Genomic DNA, 20029 nt, shown 5'->3' on the forward strand with positions numbered 1-20029 from the left:
TGTGTCATGGCTGTCCTGGTCCTTGGAGTGTTCCTGAAGCATCGGGACACACCTGTGGTGAGGGCCAACAACAGAGCTCTCAGCTACTTGCTCCTGATCTCTCTTTCCCTCTGTGCCCTGTGTGCCTTGCTGTTCCTAGGCCGACCCAGTGTCACCACGTGCCTCCTCCGTCAGACCACCTTTGCTGTGGTGTTCACGGTGGCTGTCTCCTCTGTTCTGGCCAAGACTGTCACAGTGGTCCTGGCCTTCAGGGTCACCAGGCCAGGGGGCAGGATCCGGGTGTGCCTGAGCCCTGGTGCTTCCTCCTCAGTGGTCCTCATTGCTTCCTTAATTCAGGTTGTTCTTTGTGGGGTCTGGTTGGCCACCTCCCCACCGTTCCCACACAGGGACATGGTGTCGGAACCCCAGCACATTGTCATCCAATGCCAGGAGGGTTCTGGCACCACCTTCTTCTGTGTGCTTGGCTACTTGGGTTTCCTGGCAGCAGGTACCTTCTCTGTGGCTTTTCTGGCCAGGGCCCTGCCAGATGTCTTCAACGAGACAAAGTTCCTCACCTTCAGCATGCTGCTGTTCTGCAGTGTCTGGACAGCCTTCCTGCCCCTGTACCACAGTGCCCGGGGCAAGTCCACTGTGGCTGTAGAGATCTTCTCCATCCTGGCCTCCACTGCTGGGCTTCTGGGTGGCATCTTCATCCCCAAGTGCTACATCATCTTGCTGAAGCCTGAGAAGAACACCCCTGCCTGGCAAGTTCAAGGCCACCAGGTACAGCTGGATAGGAAGGGTGTGGTGCTCCAGAGAAGATGTCTTCCCGAGTCCACACCACAAAGCCTCATGACTTAGTGCCCAGGGCAGTCACCAGGACCTCCTGCATGGTTCTGGCTCACTGATTCTCTGTGGATCTAAAGTTATTTAAAGGACAGCTCAAGATGAAAGTGAGATACTGAGAATAAAAAACCAATAAGTGCTGTATTTAGAGTGGACATATAGATGGTCAATGACTGTTTTCTCCAGATGTATTGTGAAAAGTTATTGGAAGTGGGTATAGAAGGCCCCATATATGCTAAAAATTATTGCAAGTGGGCAAGGAAGACACATAATGCTAGAAGATATTGGAAGTGGGCAAAAAAGGACCAAAATAGGAAAGGAGCTTCATAAGACAACAACAGCGCCAACAAATCTCGGCCATACCAGGCAGGGTGACTGATGCACCAACCAAGGACCAGGTGTGGTTAGGACCTAAGTACCCTGCCCAGGTGTAGGCAATAGGTAGCTCAGTATCAATGTAGGTCACCTAATAAGGATGCCAGGACTGTCTCTTGTATATTACCAATTTGTCTTTTTTGTCTGAGAGGTGCAGAACTGGGGATTGAACCTTTCACTGAGAGTTTTTTCACGGACTTACCATGTGACTTAGCAATCTCAGTCTTAGACATGTTCCCAAGAAAAATAAATCATGTATGTTAAAGACTGTAAATGAATCTTTGTAGAAGCATTATTTCTATACTAAAAGTGGAAATACTTTTTATGTTATGTAGTTGATGAATCTTTGCTGTGGCTTAGGCAATGACTAAGATATTATTCAGGATATGAAAAAATGTAAGAATAATAAGAATACTGTGTAATGCATGGTTATGCCTTGTGAATTTTATACTGAGTTGTCAAATCCAGTCAAAGAAAATCATACATCTTAAACTCCACTTTATGAAATACCCTCAAGAAGTGAACCCATAGAGAAATATATCAGACTGCTAATCTCTTGAGTTTTGTCAGGGAGATTAGGGGTGAGGAGTGAAGACTAGTTGGTGCAGTATTTCTTTCTGATGTGAGAAGTTCTAAAATGCTAGGTGGGACCCGAGAGATGGCTTGGTGTTGAAGAATACTTATAGCTCTGCCAGAGAACCTCCGCTTGGTTGCCTGAACACGTGTGAGCCAGCTCGCAGCCACTTGCAAATCTAATTCCATGGCAACCACCACCTCTGGCCTCTGTGTGCACAGGCACTCGTACATGCACACCACTTCCCACATGTATCCAAAAGTTAAAAAGTATTCATTACTAGTTATAATAGAAAACAGATATAGTAGATTGTCCTCTCCTTTTATTCATTATTTGGGGCAGTCTGGCTGGCTTCCTACTTGGAGCACTCCTCCTGCTTCTGCATCCTGAGTACTGGGATCTAAGTGTGTTCCCACATATGGAAAATTATATAGTGGACATGGATGAATTGTACACTGTGAGAATTATTGCTCAATAAAACTAGTATGAAAATGAATTATCAATGTATTACATAATGTTCCTAATATTCTTATTTCTGGGAAAAGGCTCAACTATTGGAAGTGAATTCTAAATAAGTATAGTGTGGTTTATGAGTGAGCTGGAATTATTACTGACATACTCTATATCCTTGTAGTTTTATGTTTATTGATTCCTAGATTGGTGTGTTTGTGTGTGTTCCCTCTGTGTTTGTGTCTTTTCTTTGGGCATGGACACACTACAGCACATATTTGGAGTTCAGAGGGCAAGTTTCAGATGTCAGTTCTCTCCATTCAGTAGATTTGTGGATTGAGTTGGGGTCCTTTGGCTTAGTAGCAGGAGCCTTTAACTTCAATAGCGGGATTATGCTATAAAATTATACTTATCATTTGGAATAACAAAGCCCGAAATTTGCCTTCTTACATAGAAATACTCTCCTGTGTATGTATGAAGTGTGTGTGTGTGTGTGTGTTTGTATGTGTGTGTGTGTGTGTGTGTGTGTGTGTGTGTGTGTGATGCCATTGCTTGTATGTGGAGTCAGGGGACAACTTTGTGGAGTCATTTTTCTTCTTCTGTGCTTATATGTGTTCATGGTATCAAACAGAGGTCATAAAGTTTGTCTATCAAATGAGTCTACCTGCTGAGCCATTCTACTGGGCTTGGTATTTGTTTTTTGAAGGAGAGATAAACCTGTTTTTTAGGATCCCAAGTGTGGGATTGGAACGGTCTTGTGAAAAAAAACAGGTGAGGTTAATCCACTAAAAGACCAACCACCTCATGCCTGAGTTTGATTGTTGCCAGCTGAAAAGATCCCGTGAACAAACTCTGGCAGGAAATATATGAATGAGCCCAGAACTGGAGGTGGGGCTTTTTGGAGACTTGGGATAATTTTGGGTGTTCATGGCTGTACTTCGAGACACACCTAAAGAGAACCACTCGAGGGAAGGCTTCAAGGCTCTGGCTCCTGCTGAGGTTCAGGGTTCTGGTTACTCTAGGTTCCAGCAGAAGAAATCCTGCAGATGGTGCCCGGAGAATTGGTCCTTGGAACTGATAGCCTTATGGTTTTGTTATTGTGTCCATTAATCCTCATTTCCTATTGTCTTGGTTAGTCGGGTTATAAGTTACGTATATTTGGTCACTAAGTTGTTCATAAAATATATTGGTTAAAAAAATTGAACGTACAGTTTTGCAATACAGATAAAAGTCTCAGGAGCCTGGAAGAATAGGTCATGACTCCAGGATGACAGGGGCATTCATCGTTTTCTGCAGTTTGGTTTTGTGTGTGTCCAAATTCTCCATCATAAAACATTTCAGAATCTTTTCTAAGGAACTGCAATGACCACTAAGAATGACCACTATGCAAGAAACATGGCGGGGCAATGCGGGGCTGTAGTGATTGACCTACCTACTAAAAATATTTCCCTTTCAGCTACTGGACATGTTGCTTCCTGTCCCCACCTGGGGCCTTTCTACAAACCAGTGCCCTGAGCTCCCTGGGCACAGCTGCTCCTACCCTTGCAGGCCCCTCAGGAGACAGTTGTGCCCATTGCTGCTCTTCTTATAGTCGCAGGTGATGCCAAGATCTGTATCCTTGGATGCAGAGAGGCTAGGAACCCTCAGGAGAAGGGATACAACTTCTAATGGCTCTGGGGTTTTGTGGCCACCCAGTCCACCCACCTTCTCAGGATCAATAATCTCCACACAGCCTGTGGGCCTAGATTTCCCAGTGTGGCTTAGCCTGAGGGACTTGATCAATGGCTATATTCCAGATAAAAGCCTCCTTCACTGCTTGCCACTGCCCCATATGGGGCTGTCCTGTCCTTGGCAGTGTGGCTCTCAGCAGGCATGTGGCTGTGTGCCCTCCTTTCTCTTCTGTTTGTCTGTGTCTCTGGGTCCGCCTTTCCTGCCCCGAGATCCTGGCTGTTGCCAAGGCAGAGCCCTCGCTTTGACCGTCCTGGAGATGTCATGGTGGGGGGCAGTTTCTCCATCTTTCACTTCTCTAATGGTACCATGTGTGACTTCAGTGCCCCACCAGCTGGGCTGCAGGCTTCAAGGTAAGTCCTTCCTTAGGGCAGGAATCTATGAAAGCTAGAAGCAGCTTGAAAAGTTGTGTGAAGTCTTGGAGAAGGGTTGATTCTCTGAATCCCAGCTAGATGGCCACCCCCATTCTCTGTGTAGAAAGGTAATAGCTCTGTAGCTCTCCTTTTACACTGTCTCTCTCCCTCTATCTTTCTTATTTGTACCATAGGCTGCTCCTGCACTAGCTGTCATGTGTGTGCTCCTCATCTCGGGTGGATTTTTGAGTTTTTGTGTGTCCTTGCTACTCAAAAGAGGGTCTAGGCAGGTGCGTGTGCCAAATGACTAAATGTGTAATTAGTACGTTGTTCATCAGTCCTCAGGACCATGGTTCTTCTTTACTGTATTTCTTCTGCTCTTATTTGTCATGAGTTCATGTTTCCTCAGTTTTCTAGGTAATCAGTGCTGACCTTGAATTTCTGATCTTCCTGCCTCCACCTTCTAGGTCCTGTGACTATAGGCGTGTACTTCCACACTTTGTTCATGAGGCTCAAATTCCATGAACTGAGCTGTAGCTAAAAGCTTCCTTTGCCCATTCTTGTCCTAGATTTTCTAACTACTGTTGCATACAGTAGTTCCCAACTCAGCCTTATGGTTTATATTATTATTTTTAAAGTCTTAATATCCTTCTTTACTTGTTGCTGTGGCTGAGCGTGACTTTTTCCCACCAAGGAAATACACCCATGCACAACATAGATAACAGTCACATGGATACAGACACAGACACACACAGACAAAGACAGATATAAAAACACAAACACACACAGACACAGATATACACAGCTCAACACAGACACAGAGACACAGGCACACATCTCTATACACAGACATACAGAGAAGCACACTGACCCCCCCACATGCACACCCAACCCCCCCCACAGACACACCTCCCACAAGCACACACATACACGCACACACACTCATCCCACACTAAGCGTATTAGATGATGATACCAGAGGCCAACATCTGGCTTACATATGTGTGTGTGCCCATACACACATAAAAGAAGTTCAAGGTCATTCTCAGCTCTCTAGTGAGGTGGAGGTTAGATTAGCTGATGTGGAATCTTTTCCTCATCTAAAGTCAAATATACTCTCAGCATTAACATATTTAACACCTAATTGAAGTGTACAACCTCAGTTGGGAATGGTGGCATGTGCCTTTTATCCTAGGTTTCAGGACCCAGAGAGGCAAGTGGATCTTGTGCATTCCAGGCTAGATAGCCATACAGAGGGAGACCCTATCTCACTCCTCTCTCTCTCTCTCTATATGTATATATGTATATATCTATATCTATAGATATCTATGTAAAAATCTATCTATCTATCTATCTATCTATCTATCTATCTACACATATATGTCTTTACTCCTTTGTATGCCTCCTATATGCACCCCTTTCAAATTCATGTCTTTTCTTTAATTATTGTTGTTGATCAAATGTTCCAATAAATATATGAAAAATGTCTAAATGTTGCACAATCTTGGTGTTGCCTGTATGCATAGGCATTACAATTTATTAGATTTAGTCTTTGACAATTTTATGTTTATATAGTGCATATAGTTTATTGTCGTTCTCCCATCCTCTGTTATTTTCCTTCCATACATTTCATTTCCTATTACTCTCTGCAGGTCCATTTCTGAAATTGATGCCTTTTGGTTTTGTACCCATTGATAGAAATCAGGGTCATATGTGTGGCTTCTAGTTTGGACCTGTCCACTGGAGCTTGGTCATTTCAATACCTGAATGAGTGCATAGAGAGAAAATGACAGCCTTTCTCCCCACGCAAATACATCAGTTGCCAATAGTTCAGCAAGGAGGAGCAGTGTCCCATGTGGAATTGCCCCACCCATGTTGGCTGTTGAAGGCTCAGGCTTGTGTAGTCGAGTGCAGGCAGTTGAGCTGCTGTGAGATCATGTGTGCAGTGTCTCAGTCATGACTGAAGACCACATTTCAAACCCCTTCCCTCTATCTTCTGGACCTTCTGAAATCAATGTTAGGTACAAGTAACTGTATCCAACCACACCATTCAATAGATTATTTTCCTTGTTTCCTTGAGACAGGGTGTTCTGTGTAGTTCTGGCTGCCTGGAAGTAGCTATGTAGACAATGTTCTGGTCTCTGACTCACAGAGCCTCTGTCTCTTGACAGCTGAGAATAAACATGTGTGCCATCAAACCTGGCTTATGCACTAGATCTCCAAATATTGCTCCTGTCTAGAAACTAATCCCTTTGGTTACCTTCTGCACATTCCCTGTGGACCCCCTTGGACTGTTCTGAGTCCTGCTCCTATGCACATCTGTGCACAAGCATCTGTGGAAAAACATATTTATACTTGAATCACTTGAGTCACAGAGTTTATTCTTGTTGCATTTACCCCATAATGAGTGATAAATGTGGTCTTCTCTTTCCCTCAGTGTCTCCAACTGGGGGTACAGGGTGGCCCAGAGTTTCGTGTTTGCCATTGAGGAGATTAATAGGAGTGCTCACTTGTTGCCCAATGTGACCCTGGGCTTCTCCATTCGAAACTCTGGGGACTCAGTGCATGGAGCCCTCCATGAGACTATGAGCTTCCTCACGGGGCAGGAGGAGCCCATCCCCAACTACGTGTGTCAGCATGGCTCTCCTCAGGCTGCACTGGTTGGGGACACACGGTCATCGCTGTCTGTGTCCATGGCCAGACTTCTGGGGCTGTACAAATTTCCTCAGGTGAGTTACTCATAGCCTTATTCCTTCATGAGTGCAGTACCATCCCTTAGTGATGATGTGAAATTGATGTTGGTGGTCACAGTAGTGAGGAGCTCCACTGTGGTGCCAGGTTCCCTGAAATGTTCTCCATTTCCAACCTGGTCCTCTTCTCCATGGCTGTGTACTGTAGAGAGAACTATAGCCCCCCTGCATTGTCAAGCATACTGTGGATATAACAAAATTCAAATCTATATTTCTAAAAATTTACTTATTTTTATCTTATATATGAATCTTCTGTGTACACACACACACACATGCACACGTGTTTACCAAGTATCTATTGAAGTCAAAATAGGATATTGTAGCTGCAGTTACTGATGTGTTTTGCCTGTATTTGTGTGCTGCAAATTGAACTCAGAATCTCTGAAATAGTAGCAAATATCCACCTATCTTGGCCCATGAATTTTGCTATACAGCTGGGAATAAGACAAATGCCTCTAGCTTCAGGTCCAGGAAGGCCTCTTCTGGCTTCCTCCCACACCTGTGGCACAAAGTCACAAAGACATACACACATCTGAATCTGCTGTATGCAGTCTTCATGGAGTTGAGGTGACACGTTTAAGGGGATCACCAAGTTGTTACATATGTACATGGATCTGAGCTCCTATACTCATGGTTTTGTCATAAGTGGGTTTAGTCATTGTGCCTTCTCTCTTTCTTTTCACATTTAGGTATATTTAATGCAGTAGAAAATCCATATTTCTACTCTCACACAGCCAGAGCCAATCTTCATTTTTGTTTTTAAGGTGTGTGTGTGTGTGTGTGTGTGTGTGTGTGTGTGTGTGTGTGTGTGTTGAGGCAGGGTTTCTCTATGTAACCCAGGCTGCCCTTGAACTCTTGATCCTTTATCCTCATATTCCTGAGTGCCCTGCACTATCATGTCCAGTACAAAAACTTGATGTTTTAAAAATATGTCAAAAACTTCTTGTTTTTCTTCTTGTAAGGTGGCAAGGGAAGCCGCAGTTAAATTTGAATTCCAGGGTTTGGAGAGATGACTCAGAGTTTAAGAGAACTTACTGCATCTTGCAGAGGACATAAGATGGATTCCCTCTACACATGTGGAGTCTCACAATCATCTTAAACAACATTTCCATCAATGGGACTTCCTCTTTTGTCCTCCAGGGGCAGCAGACATAAATGTAGTGCACAGTCATACATGCAGGCAAAACACTTATACATGGAAAATAACAAAAATTTGCGTTAAAGAGAAACAGTCGTTTTTAGTCTAAGTTTGCCCCAATAAATCTATTAAAATATAATTTGTCTCCAATTAGTCATGTGTGTTTCATGAGACAAACTTATACTTAACATATCATTGTTTGTCGACAATCCAAACATAACTGAATATCTTCTATTTTATTGCCCCATCTGGTAGGACCACTTGTATGAGACAGAGTCAGCCGTATCCCTCCCTATGAACCACTAGATGCTAGGTGTTTGTGTAAAGGCAGAATAACCTGTAATACCTTGTAGTGGCTGAAGAAGTTTTGTACTAATGCCCTGAGGCAGAGTAGCCACATCCTGTGTTGCTAAATCCAAAATAATGTCAACAGCAACAACAAACTCTCACAGACATAGAACCCCACTTTTCACATCTTTAAAAACTCACCTTTTTTCCCTGAGAGGATGGTACCATCTATTCCTTGACAAATTGAGAAATCCGACTCCCATTTCTCTCAGACAAGGGAAATCACACAATAGTGGTTTGATAAGAGCTCCTGGCTTATTGATTCTAACTAAGGACAGCAAGATGGTTTTTTATGTAAAGATTCTTCATAACAAGGTTGATGACTTCAGTTTGTGCTTCTGGAACCCAAATGATGGAAGAAAACCAGCCCTCTCAATTTATCCTCTTTCCTCTACATGTGCATCATCACAGATGGACAGATGGATGGACAGAAAGACAGACACACTCGTGTGCACACTTACACATGAAATATCTAAAGCACAACCTCACATCACTGTGCAAAACAAGAGTCAGACTAAGCCTACCTGCAGTGCAAGAATAAATATGCAGGGTAGGGCGATGGGCAGGACCTGAGAAGGGAACAGGGAAAGCTATCCCACAGGACTGTCTGGGATGATCACTAGTGAGGGGGTGCACAGATGCTTGGCAGATCCAGCGGACTTCCCAAAATGTGATATCAAGTCCTTTATCAAAGTTACCTTTAGAATTTTAATATACATTTATATGTGTGTGTATGTCTTTGTGAGCCTGTGCCACATGTGTGGGAGGAAGCCAGAAGAGGCCTTCCTGGGCCTGAAGCTAGAGGCATTTATCTGATTCCCAACATATGATGTTGGTGTTGGGAATCAAACATGGGTCCTCTACTAGAACTAGAAGGATTCTGATTGGCTAGCCTACCATTCTAGTTCCCTCCCTCCTTTCTATAATCCAATCAGAGCATTAGATTTCACTTAGTGCCGGCTCTCACCTACTGTCATGTTCCCTGACTCTTCCTTGACAGATCAGTTACTCATCTTCACTGCCCAGCCTGAGTGACAAGATCCAGTTCCCATCCTTCCTTAGGACCCTGACTAGTGACCATATATCCTCCCGTGCAGCTGCGCACCTGATAATTCACTTCCGGTGGTCCTGGGTGATCATTCTGGCCAATGATGATGACTTTGGGCAGCAGGCCAGCTCTCTGGCCACTGAGGTGCTGAGCCCAGCTGGTGTGTGCATTGAGTTCCACCTCTATGTCCCTTCTGACCAGTTTTCGGGGAAGATTGAAGAGACTGTCCAGAAGATGCAGAAATGCACCGCCAAAGTCGTTCTGATTTTCTTAAGCAACTCTAATTTTGAGTTCATCCTGTATGGCTTACTGGGTGTAAATGTCTCTGGCCAGGTGTGGGTCAGCAAGGGCACCCTGCATATGGCTCTCGCTCTGACCATTCCAGGCATTTCTCATGTCTTGCACGGCACATTTGGCCTTCTGTATCACAGCAGCAGGGCAATTGGCTTCCCTGAGTTCCTTGCTCAGCTGCGCCCTAGCCAGACCCCTGAAGACATGTTTATAAAGAAGTTCTGGGAGTCCACCTTTGATTGTTCATGGCCTCAGCAGAATAGCACAGTGACAGAGGGAGTTCATTTCTGCTCAGGGCATGAGAGTCTGAAATACAAGCAGTATCCTTTCCAAGAAGTGAGTAAAATTGATGCTGCCTACACAGCTGTCTACAGCATTGCCCATGTCCTGCATGATGTGTTATCCTGCGGGCATCAGAATGGGAAATGTACAGACTCCCAGGACTTCCATCCCTGGCAGGTGAGAGAAGACAAGAGCGGAAGTGTGGACGACTCAGTGATAGCCAGGATCCAAGACTGGCTAAGCTTTTACTAAGCTACAGTGCTATAGCACACTGTATGCTACAGCCGTTCCATCTCATCCTTGTTACTGAGATGCATCTTAGAAGCACCATTGGACATGTGGTCCATGCTTGCCTATGATCTCAGATGAGTGTATTCCCTGTTGTGTTGGTTGACATAGCAAATTCAGGTTGTTTGTCAAATTAATCTTTCAGGGAACAACAAATATTTTTTAGTATCCCCAATTTGAGCTTTCATAAATAGAGGATACTTGTCATTATACACATGCTGCAAATTCAAATTTCAAGGAGAAATTTTGGTGCATGAGTGTGGACACATGTGTGTAGTCATCCTGACCCAGATGGGTTGGATGTACACACATGTCTGAGGTCTGAGGATGATGTGAAAAATTACCTCGCAATCACTCTTCTACCTTATTCTTTGGGGCATGGCCTCTCTCGCTAACCAAAGGACTTGTTTGTGTGGCTAATCTTCCTAGTCAGCTTGCTCTGGTCATCTTCTGTCTCCATGTGATGAGGATGTAATTACCAAAGTCTTCCTCATAGACCTGACATTTAGGTGGTTTCTAGATATTTGAAATGCTACCCTCAAGCTTGTATGGCATGGTCTTTACACAATGAGCCAATATTCAAGTCTGTAGTTATTTTTATATTTTAAAACTGTAGTGGATGACTTCATATATTTATGTAATACATTTTGGTAATTTTGCTTTATTTGTCTATCTATCTATCTATCTATCTATCTATCTATCTATCTATCTATCTATTCATCAATCTACATCTATCTTCAGTCTTCACCAATGAACTCCAGGAAGCAAGGCCCAGAAGCCTCTTGGAATCACTTTGCTCATTATTGAGATAAAGTGAGGGTGGTGGCTAAGGAGGGAGGCTACACTTTCATACCCATCATTCAGCTTCTCTGAGTTTGTACTGTGTGCCTGGTGAGGATGCGTATAGTTTGAACTGACTGACCAGTTATAGTTCTTGGCATATTGGCTGAGTTTGCCAGATTTTGTTTTATAGTAGGCTGGGCTTGGTGACTCATGTTTGTCACCTTAGCCCATAGGAGGTTGGCTTCACAGGATCCCAAGTTCAAGGTCAACTTATAGTACAAAGCAAGAAGCTGTCTAAAGATAAGCGCATGTGAGGGTGGTGATGTCTGTTTGTAGCCTATGATGAAGATGTAAAGTAGATGAAAGAGTGAGGAGTGTGTGAAGGGAAAGGAGAGGAGGAGAGGTTGAAATACCAGTGTTGCAGAGAAGAGGACAAGAAACCTCTCCATGGGAAGACAGCACTGTTGATGTCCAGGACAGCTTTTATGAGCACCATAGAATGGAGACAAATAAGAAGAGCCACATGGGTGTGAGTGAAGATGTGTGACAGAGTGGTCTGAGTGATTGGGAGGCCTCAGTGGGCTGTGTCCAGTCTGTGGAAGATACAAGTGTTTGGCATCTAAACAGTGTGGTGGGCTGTGCACTATTCTGCACAGCCTAATGAGACCCTAGAGCCAGCACCACATTGAGATGTTTCTGGGTTTAATTTTAAGGGTGGTGAGAATGTTCAGTGGGTGAAGGCACTTGTCCCCAAGCTTAAGTTCCATTCCTGAGTCTAGAGGCTGGATCAGAAGAAAATATTCCTGAGAGTTTTTCTCTGAGCTTTGCAAAGTGGACAAGAAGTGTACACACACACACACACAGACACACACAGACACACACAGACACATTGTATATTATATCCTAAAATTTCAAGATAAAATATTATGAAGTGTTATTGAATTAAACCTAGAATTTTTTTATTTCAGAAAATATCACAGTTCCTTGAACTCCCTTATAACTACTGAAGCCAGATTTTAATGGAAGTTGCTCAGTATCACTGCAGAGGCCATACAGATAATCCCTAGTACTGTCCCAGCCCAGTCTACAATGTCTCCTTTTCTTCCTTAGCTGCTTCATGCCCTCAGAAAGGTGCACTTCAAGACTCCTGATGGAAGTGAGATTATGTTTGATGACAATGGAGATTTGGTGACAACGTTTGACATTTTTCAAGGGCAGAAGACCCCTGAGGGTGTATTCCATTTGGTTAGTGTAGGAATGATAGACCCTCAAGATTCTTCAGGGAAGAAAATGATGGTCCATTTGAAGAAGGATCTCCACGTGAGTTGCCTGAATGCAGAGCTGACTCTTGTCCTAGAGTGTTGAAATCTACAGGAAATTCCTTATCTAGGGTTCTTCATCCCTCCTTGTGCATGAAGTGGATGTGGCTGTGGATTTGGCCAGTCAGTCATAAGTGATGATGTTCTTTACCTACTCAGAGACCTTTCTCTGAATGATACTGAGTGAGCCAAAAAATAAATACATCAGAGCTGCTGTTGGTGAGATGGCTCAGTGGTTAAAGTGTTTGCTGTGCAAGCACAAGGACCAGACAGTGGTCCTCCAGAACACTTGTACCTGCTGAGTGGGTGGTGTGGTACCTGTAATTTCATTCTTGGATGGTGGATGCAAGGAGATACCAAAGCAAGCTACGTAATAATACTAAGCATATTAGTGAATTCTTGGTTTTTATTTTGAGCATCTGCTTCACTGGTTGTAGTGGAAGAGCAAAGGAGGAAGAATCCAGCAGTGACATTGTCCTCACATGCACTTGTACATACATTCTCATAATTCCACATAGACACTGTAAGGAACATATACATGTTTACACCATACACACTTGTGAAACATGGGCTAAAGAACATACAAGACTCACGAAATAAATCAGAACCTGGGCCTGGTGATATTTTGAGGGTGTTCTCATTTTCTGTGTTCAGGACCTGCTCTTTGAAGAAGAAGATAGTGACACACTGAGCTAAACACCTTCCCACAGAAGTTTAATCAGAAGACACTGTTTAATTCATTCATTAGATTTCCCCACACCTTGACAAATACCTGAGGAACAGTGTGAAGTGAGGAAAAGTTTTTATTGACTTGTGGTTTTAGAGCTTCAGGGTGAGAACAATCCATTGATTTGAGTGTGTGAGCTTGAGGCAGTACATCATGGCAGCAGACATGTGTGCTTGAAGAGATTGCCCAACTCATGGTGTCTAGGAACATATTAGGTGAGGCTGTACATAGATCAGATATGTGAACAAGTTACAGCTTACCAGCATACAATTCCCAAACCCACTTCTTCCAATTAGGCTCCAGTTTTATTTCCAATATCTACAGTAGTTTTTCAGGTTATGAATCCAGTGAGGAATTAATCCATTGATTCGGTTAGATGCATCAAGATCCAATCATTTTTCAACAAACCACCATCTGCTGACTAGTAGTCCAACACACAACACCTTTAGAAACATTTGATGCTCTAATCCTGACGATTATTAACAAAATGATTGGCCATTTTGAGATAGGCATGCCTATGTGTGTTGTCTGGTGCATAGAAATGTCTCAGCCTCATGCCATAAGCCAGTCAACAGGAGTCCCATCTGATACCACTTTGTCTAACTTTGTTCTGGTGGCATCTCCAGTCAATGTTGGGCTTAAGTGTTTCAACAAGAGCAGTTTCCCTTTCATGTGTTACTCAAGAACAAAGGACACATGGTAAGTGGTCAGAGGGTTCCTGTGAAAGGCCTTTTATTGGCTTGCTCTGGGAGGGATTTCTCACCTCTTCTGTTGTGGCAGAGATCTCAGCATCACACACTTCCGTCTTCATAACCCTTGCCTGTTGGTGGAGCTGTTTTAAGAGGAACTGAGTCAGCTGTGTGATGTGGGGTAATCCTATAACCCCAGCACTCTAAGGTAGAGAAATGAAGATTTCAATGAGTATTTAGCCAACCTGTTCTACAGAGCCAGTTCTTGGGAGGCAGTGGAGAGAGAGAGAGAGAGAGAGAGAGAGAGAGAGAGAGAGAGAGAGAGAGAGAGAGAGAGAGAGAGAGAGGCAAGAGAGGTGATAGGAGGAGTTGAGGGTGTCAATACATACAATTTCCTTATATTGAATTATGATGATATATTATTTTTATAGTTTAAGCAAAAACAATAGGGCAGCCAAATTGTAAATCTCGATAGTTTCAGAGAGAAAGGCAACAGGGAATAGGAAGAGTGACAGCCATGTCCTATGAGTCAGACATGCAGCCCAGCAAGCAGCCACAAGTCTGTATAAAGACTTGAGCACTGAGAGCAATAAGGGAAGCATGTGCAGGCTGTGGAGTCCATGTAAAAGAAAGAAAAAGGGATAAAAAAGAAGTAAAGGAACAATGCTGCTTTTCTGAGTCACTGAGGCAAGAAGGCCAACTTGACAGAAAGCCATGTGCTTCCATCATTTACAATTTTTATTTTGCATGTTTGGAAGTTTTGGCTGAATATATATGTATGTGTTATGTGTAGTGTGTGCCTGTGGTGTGAGAAGAGTGACGGGGATCCTCTGGAATGGAATTACAGTGCGACAGTGTGAGGTACGAGGTGGATTCTGGCGATTCAAACATGCTTCTCCTGAAGAGCAAGCAGCCTGTCCTCCTCCTAGCTGGGCCATCTCTCTAGCCACCATACCTCCAGAATTGATGATGGAGGGGGCATATTTGAAAGACAACACATCACACAGCTTAGCTAAGTTTTTGAAGCCCTTAGTTATGTAAGCTAGGGATAGCCCTTCCTGTATCACATATAACGATGCCTGTTCCATCTGACATCTCTTGGAGAGACATGTTTCCTGAAAGACATCCATGTAGCAGAGAGAGAGGAAAGTATTTTGTTCTGTGTCTGAGGGTGAGTCAAGCATCTGTATCCCTGGAGATTCACTGGTGATGCTGTGTTCACTGTTACCAGGTGCCCACCTCAAACTGCAGTGAAAGCTGCCTTCCAGGGTTCAGCCAAGTTTCCCGTCTGGGAGCCCCCCACTGCTGTTTTGATTGCAGTCCCTGCCCCGAGGGACACTTTGCAGACCAAAGAGGTAAGGGCATGAGGAGCTGGAATCTGAGGGGTCCACAGGGCACTGTGAGCCTCCTCGTGTGTTAGTTACTGTTCTCCTGCTGTGAAGGGGCACCATGGGCAAGTCTGCTTTTGAGGAAAAGCGTTGAACTGTGGCCTTACTTAGAGTTTCAGAGGATGAGTCCATGAACCTCATGGCAGGACAGATGGTAGCAGGCCCGCTCCAGGCATGGTGTCCCAGCTGTAACTAGGAGCTTACACTGTGCTCCACAGGCAGCAGGCAGCAGGCAGCAGGCAGCAGGCAGCAGGCAGGCAGGAAACTGGAGAGTGAGCCTGATGTGGAATATTGAACTCTCAAAGGCTACCCACAGGGACACATCACTTCCATCAAGGCTACACCCCCCAATCCATCCTGACAGTCCACCAACTCGGAGCCAAACATTCAAATATGTGGGGACCATTCTTATTCTAATAATCACACTCACCTGCTGAGATATTGCACAGTCTTGGTTTTCTTGTAGACTTCATGTGGAAACGCCATTGAGAAAGCTAGTCTTATGATTTTTCTTTGGAGACTTCTTTATTGAGACAGACAAATGAATGAACCATAGTTGCACAGCCTAATGAATTGTCTCTTCACAAATACTGCACATCCTTTGTCCCCTGATGAAGAAACATAACTCACTGGATAGTGATGTTTCAGGCAATTAGTCCAAGCATGAGGAGGCAGAGGAAGGCTATATCTGTGAGTTTGAAACCAACTTGGTCTACAGAATGAGTTTCAGGCTAGCTGAGGTTACATTTTTGAACCTTATCTTGAAAAGGAAAAAAAGGAAAGAAAAAAAGAGTGAAAAAAAGAAGAGATACATTAGATATTTCCACAAGCTTCTCCGGTCTCGTAAAAGCACCCTGACTTTCTCTGACACTGAAAATTTTCAGTTGCTGTTTAAACTTCTTGTAAATGGTGCTGTTTGGTGGGTGTTCCTTTGTGACTTCCTTCTCTCTCTGTATGAAGAGTGTTCATCCCCGAGTTGAATATGAACAGAACATAACATTCCTGTCTGTTTGAGCTACAGAGCTTACTCCTGTGAAAATCTGGAAATGCAAAACCAAATTGTCATCAATTTTCACTGTCAGAGTCCTCCTCTGTGTACTCTCATGGCAAACTGTGTGTGTGTGTGTGTGTGTGTGTGTGTGTGTGTGTCTTCTTTTGGGTATGTTGTTTGATTTTGAGACATGATCTACAATGCAGCTCAGGCTGGCTTGGGGCTTAGTATTTTGACCAGGCAGATCTGGAAATGGTAGAATTCCCCATGCCCCTTTCTCTCAATTGTTGAGATTAAGTGATGTGCAGCCACACCCAGCTCCAACTCCCCATTCTGTGTCTGTGTCTCCCATAGACATGAAGAGATGTCTTCTGTGCCCCAAGGAGCAGTACTCGAGTCACACTAGAGACCGTTGCCTGCCCAGGACAGAGATCTTCCTGGCCTTTGAGGAACCACTGGGATTCATACTGGCTCTGGTGTCAATCTTCTTGTGTGTCATGGCTGTCCTGGTCCTTGGAGTGTTCCTGAAGCATCGGGACACACCTGTGGTGAGGGCCAACAACAGAGCTCTCAGCTACTTACTCCTGATCTCTCTTTCCCTCTGTGCCCTGTGTGCCTTGCTGTTCCTAGGCCGACCCAGTGTCACCACGTGCCTCCTCCGTCAGACCACCTTTGCCGTGGTGTTCACGGTGGCTGTCTCTTCTGTTCTGGCCAAGACTGTCACAGTGGTCCTGGCCTTCAGGGTCATCAGGCCAGGGGGCAGGATTCGGGTGTGCCTGAGCCTTGGTGCTTCCTCCTCAGTGGTCCTTATTGCTTCCTTAATTCAGGTTGTTCTTTGTGGGGTCTGGTTGGCCACCTCCCCACCGTTCCCACACAGGGACATGGTGTCAGAACCTCAGCACATTGTCATCCAGTGCCAGGAGGGTTCTGGCACCACCTTCTTCTGTGTGCTTGGCTACTTGGGCTTCCTGGCAGGGGTTACCTTCTCTGTGGCTTTTCTGGCCAGGGCCCTGCCAGATGTCTTCAATGAGACAAAGTTCCTCACCTTCAGCATGCTGCTGTTCTGCAGTGTCTGGACAGCCTTCCTGCCCCTGTACCACAGTGCCCGGGGCAAGTCCACTGTGGCTGTAGAGATCTTCTCCATCCTGGCTTCCACTGCTGGGCTTCTGGGTGGCATCTTTATCCCCAAGTGCTACATCATCTTGCTGAAGCCCGAGAAGAACATCCCTGCCTGGCAAGTTCAAGACCACTAGGCACAGCTGGATAGGAAGGGTGCGGTGCTCCAGAGAAGGTGTCTTCCCGGGTCCACACCACAAAGCCTCATGACTTAGTGCCCGGCACTGTCACCAGGACCTCCTGCATGGTTCTGGCTCACTGCTTCTCTGTGGATGTAGTTATTTAAAGGACAGCTCAAGATGAAAGTGAGAGACTGAGAATAAAAAACCAATAAGTGCTGTATTTAGAGTGGACATATAGATGGTCAATGACTTATTTCTCCATATGTACTGCTAAAAGTTATTGCAAGTGGGTATAGAAGGCCCCATATATGGTAAAAGTTATTGCAAGTGGGTATAGAAGGCCCCATATATGCTAAAAATTATTGCAAGCGGGCAATGAAGACACATAATGCTAAAAGTTATTGGAAGTGGGCAAAGAAGGACCCAAATAGGAAAGGAGCTTCATAAGACACCAACAGCGCCAACAAATCTCGGCCATGCCGGGCAGGGTGACTGATGCACCAGCCAAGGACCAGGTATGGTTAGGACCTCATTACCCTGCCCAGGTGTAGGCAATAGGTAGCTCAGTATCAATGTAGGTCACCTAATAAGGATGCCAGGACTGTCTCTTGCATATTACCAAGTTGTCTTTTTTGTCTGAGAGGTGCAGAACTGGGGATTGAACCTTTCACTGAGAGTTCCTTCATGGACTTACCATGTGACTTAGCAATCTCAGTCTTAGACATGTTCCCAAGAAAAATAAATCATGTATGTTAAAGACTGTAAATGAATCTTTGTAGAAGCATTATTTCTATACTAAAAGTGGAAATACTTTTTATGTTATGTAGTTGATGAATCTTTGCTGTGGCTTAGGCAATTACTAAGATATTATTCAGGATATGAAAAAAATGTAAGAATAATAAGAATTCTGTGTAATGCATGGTTATGCCTTGTGAATTTTATACTGAGTTGTCGAATCCAGTCAAAGAAAATCATACATCTTAAACTCCACTTTATGAAATACCCTCAAGGAGTGAACCCATAGAGAAATATATCAGACTGCTAATCTCTTGAGTTTTGTCATGGAGATTAGAGATGAGGAGTGAAGACTAGTTGGTGCAGTATTTCTTTCTGATGTGAGAAGTTCTAAAATGCTAGGTGGGACCAGAGAGATGGCTTGGTGTTGAAGAATCCTTACAGCCCTGCTAGAGGACCTCCGCTTGGTTGCCTGAACACGTGTGGGCCAGCTCACAGCCATCTGCAAATCTAACTCCATGGCAACCACCACCTCTGGCCTCTGTGTGCACAGGCGCTCGAACACGCACACCACTTCTCACATGTATCCAAGAGTTAAAAAGTATTCATTACTAGTTATAATAGAAAACAGATATAGTAGATTGTCCTCTCCTTTTATTCATTATTTGAGGCAGTCTGGCTGGCTTCCTACTTGGAGCACTCCTCCTGCTTCTGCCTCCTGAGTACTGGGATCTAAGTGTGCTCCCACATATGGAAAATTATATAGTGGACATGGATGAATTGTACACTGTGTGAATTATTGCTCAATAAAACTAGTATGAAAATGAATTATCAATGTATTACATAATATTCCTAATATTCTTATTTCTTGGAAAAGGCCCAACTATTGAAAGTGAATTCTAAATAACTATAGTGTTATATATGAGTGAGTAGGAATTATTACTGACATAGTCTATATACTTGTAGTTTTATGTTTATTGATTCCTAGATTGGTGTGTTTGTGTGTGTTCCCTCTGTGTTTGTGTCTGTTTCTTTGGGCATGGACACACCACAGCACATATTTGGAGTTCAGAGGGCAAGTTTCAGATGTCAGTTCTCTCCAGTCAGTAGATTTGTGGATTGAGTTGGGGTCCTTTGGCTTAGTAGCAGGAGCCTTTAACTTCAATAGTGGGATTATGCTATAAAATTATACTTATCATTTGGAATAACAAAGCCCGAAATTTGCTTTCTTACATAGAAATACTCTCCTGTGTATGTATGAAGTGTGTGTGTGTGTGTGTGTGTGTGTGTGTGTGTGTGTGTGTGTGTGTGTGTGTGATGCCATTGCTTGTATGTGGAGTCAGGGGACAACTTTGTGGAGTCATTTTTCTTCTTCTGGCTTATATGTGTTCATGGTATCAAACAGAGGTCATAAAGTTTGTCTATCAAATGAGTCTACCTGCTGAGCCATTCTACTGGGCTTGGTATTTGTTTTTTGAAGGAGAGATAAACCTGTTTTTTAGGATCCCAAGTGTGGGATTGGAATGGTCTTGTGAAAAAAACAGGTGAGGTTAATCCACTAAAAGACCAACCACCTCATGCCTGAGTTTGATTGTTGCCGGCTGAAAAGATCCCGTGAACAAACTCTGGCAGGAGATATATAAATGAGCCCCAAATTGAAGGTGGGGCTTTTTGGAGACTTGGGATATTTTGGGGTGTTTGTGGCTGTAC

The 20029-nt window shown here is 44.0% G+C and overlaps 2 protein-coding genes across 2 annotated transcripts in view; both read left to right on the forward strand.

The window, feature by feature from the left end:
- Positions 1-840, forward strand: part of LOC311591101 (vomeronasal type-2 receptor 26-like) — a gene marked incomplete at both ends in the record, with an annotated part of 14784 nt that extends 13944 nt beyond the window's left edge. The window contains one exon of the mRNA XM_084770469.1: positions 1-840. This exon is cut by the window's left edge and continues 137 nt beyond it. Within this exon, the coding sequence (XP_084626595.1) occupies positions 1-840 (840 nt within the window).
- Positions 841-4096: 3256 nt separating this feature from the next.
- Positions 4097-17599, forward strand: LOC311591102 (extracellular calcium-sensing receptor-like; the record flags this gene model as incomplete). The annotated part of the gene is made up of 6 exons (XM_084770470.1): positions 4097-4305; positions 6742-7033; positions 9541-10338; positions 12343-12552; positions 15199-15322; positions 16701-17599. The coding sequence occupies 6 exons, from the start codon at positions 4097-4099 to the stop codon at positions 17597-17599; spliced, it is 2532 nt and encodes an 843-aa protein (XP_084626596.1).
- Positions 17600-20029: the final 2430 nt, after the last annotated feature.

Source organism: Acomys minous (assembly GCF_964271855.1).
Source record: "Acomys minous genome assembly, chromosome: 20".
NCBI lineage: Eukaryota > Metazoa > Chordata > Mammalia > Rodentia > Muridae > Acomys > Acomys minous.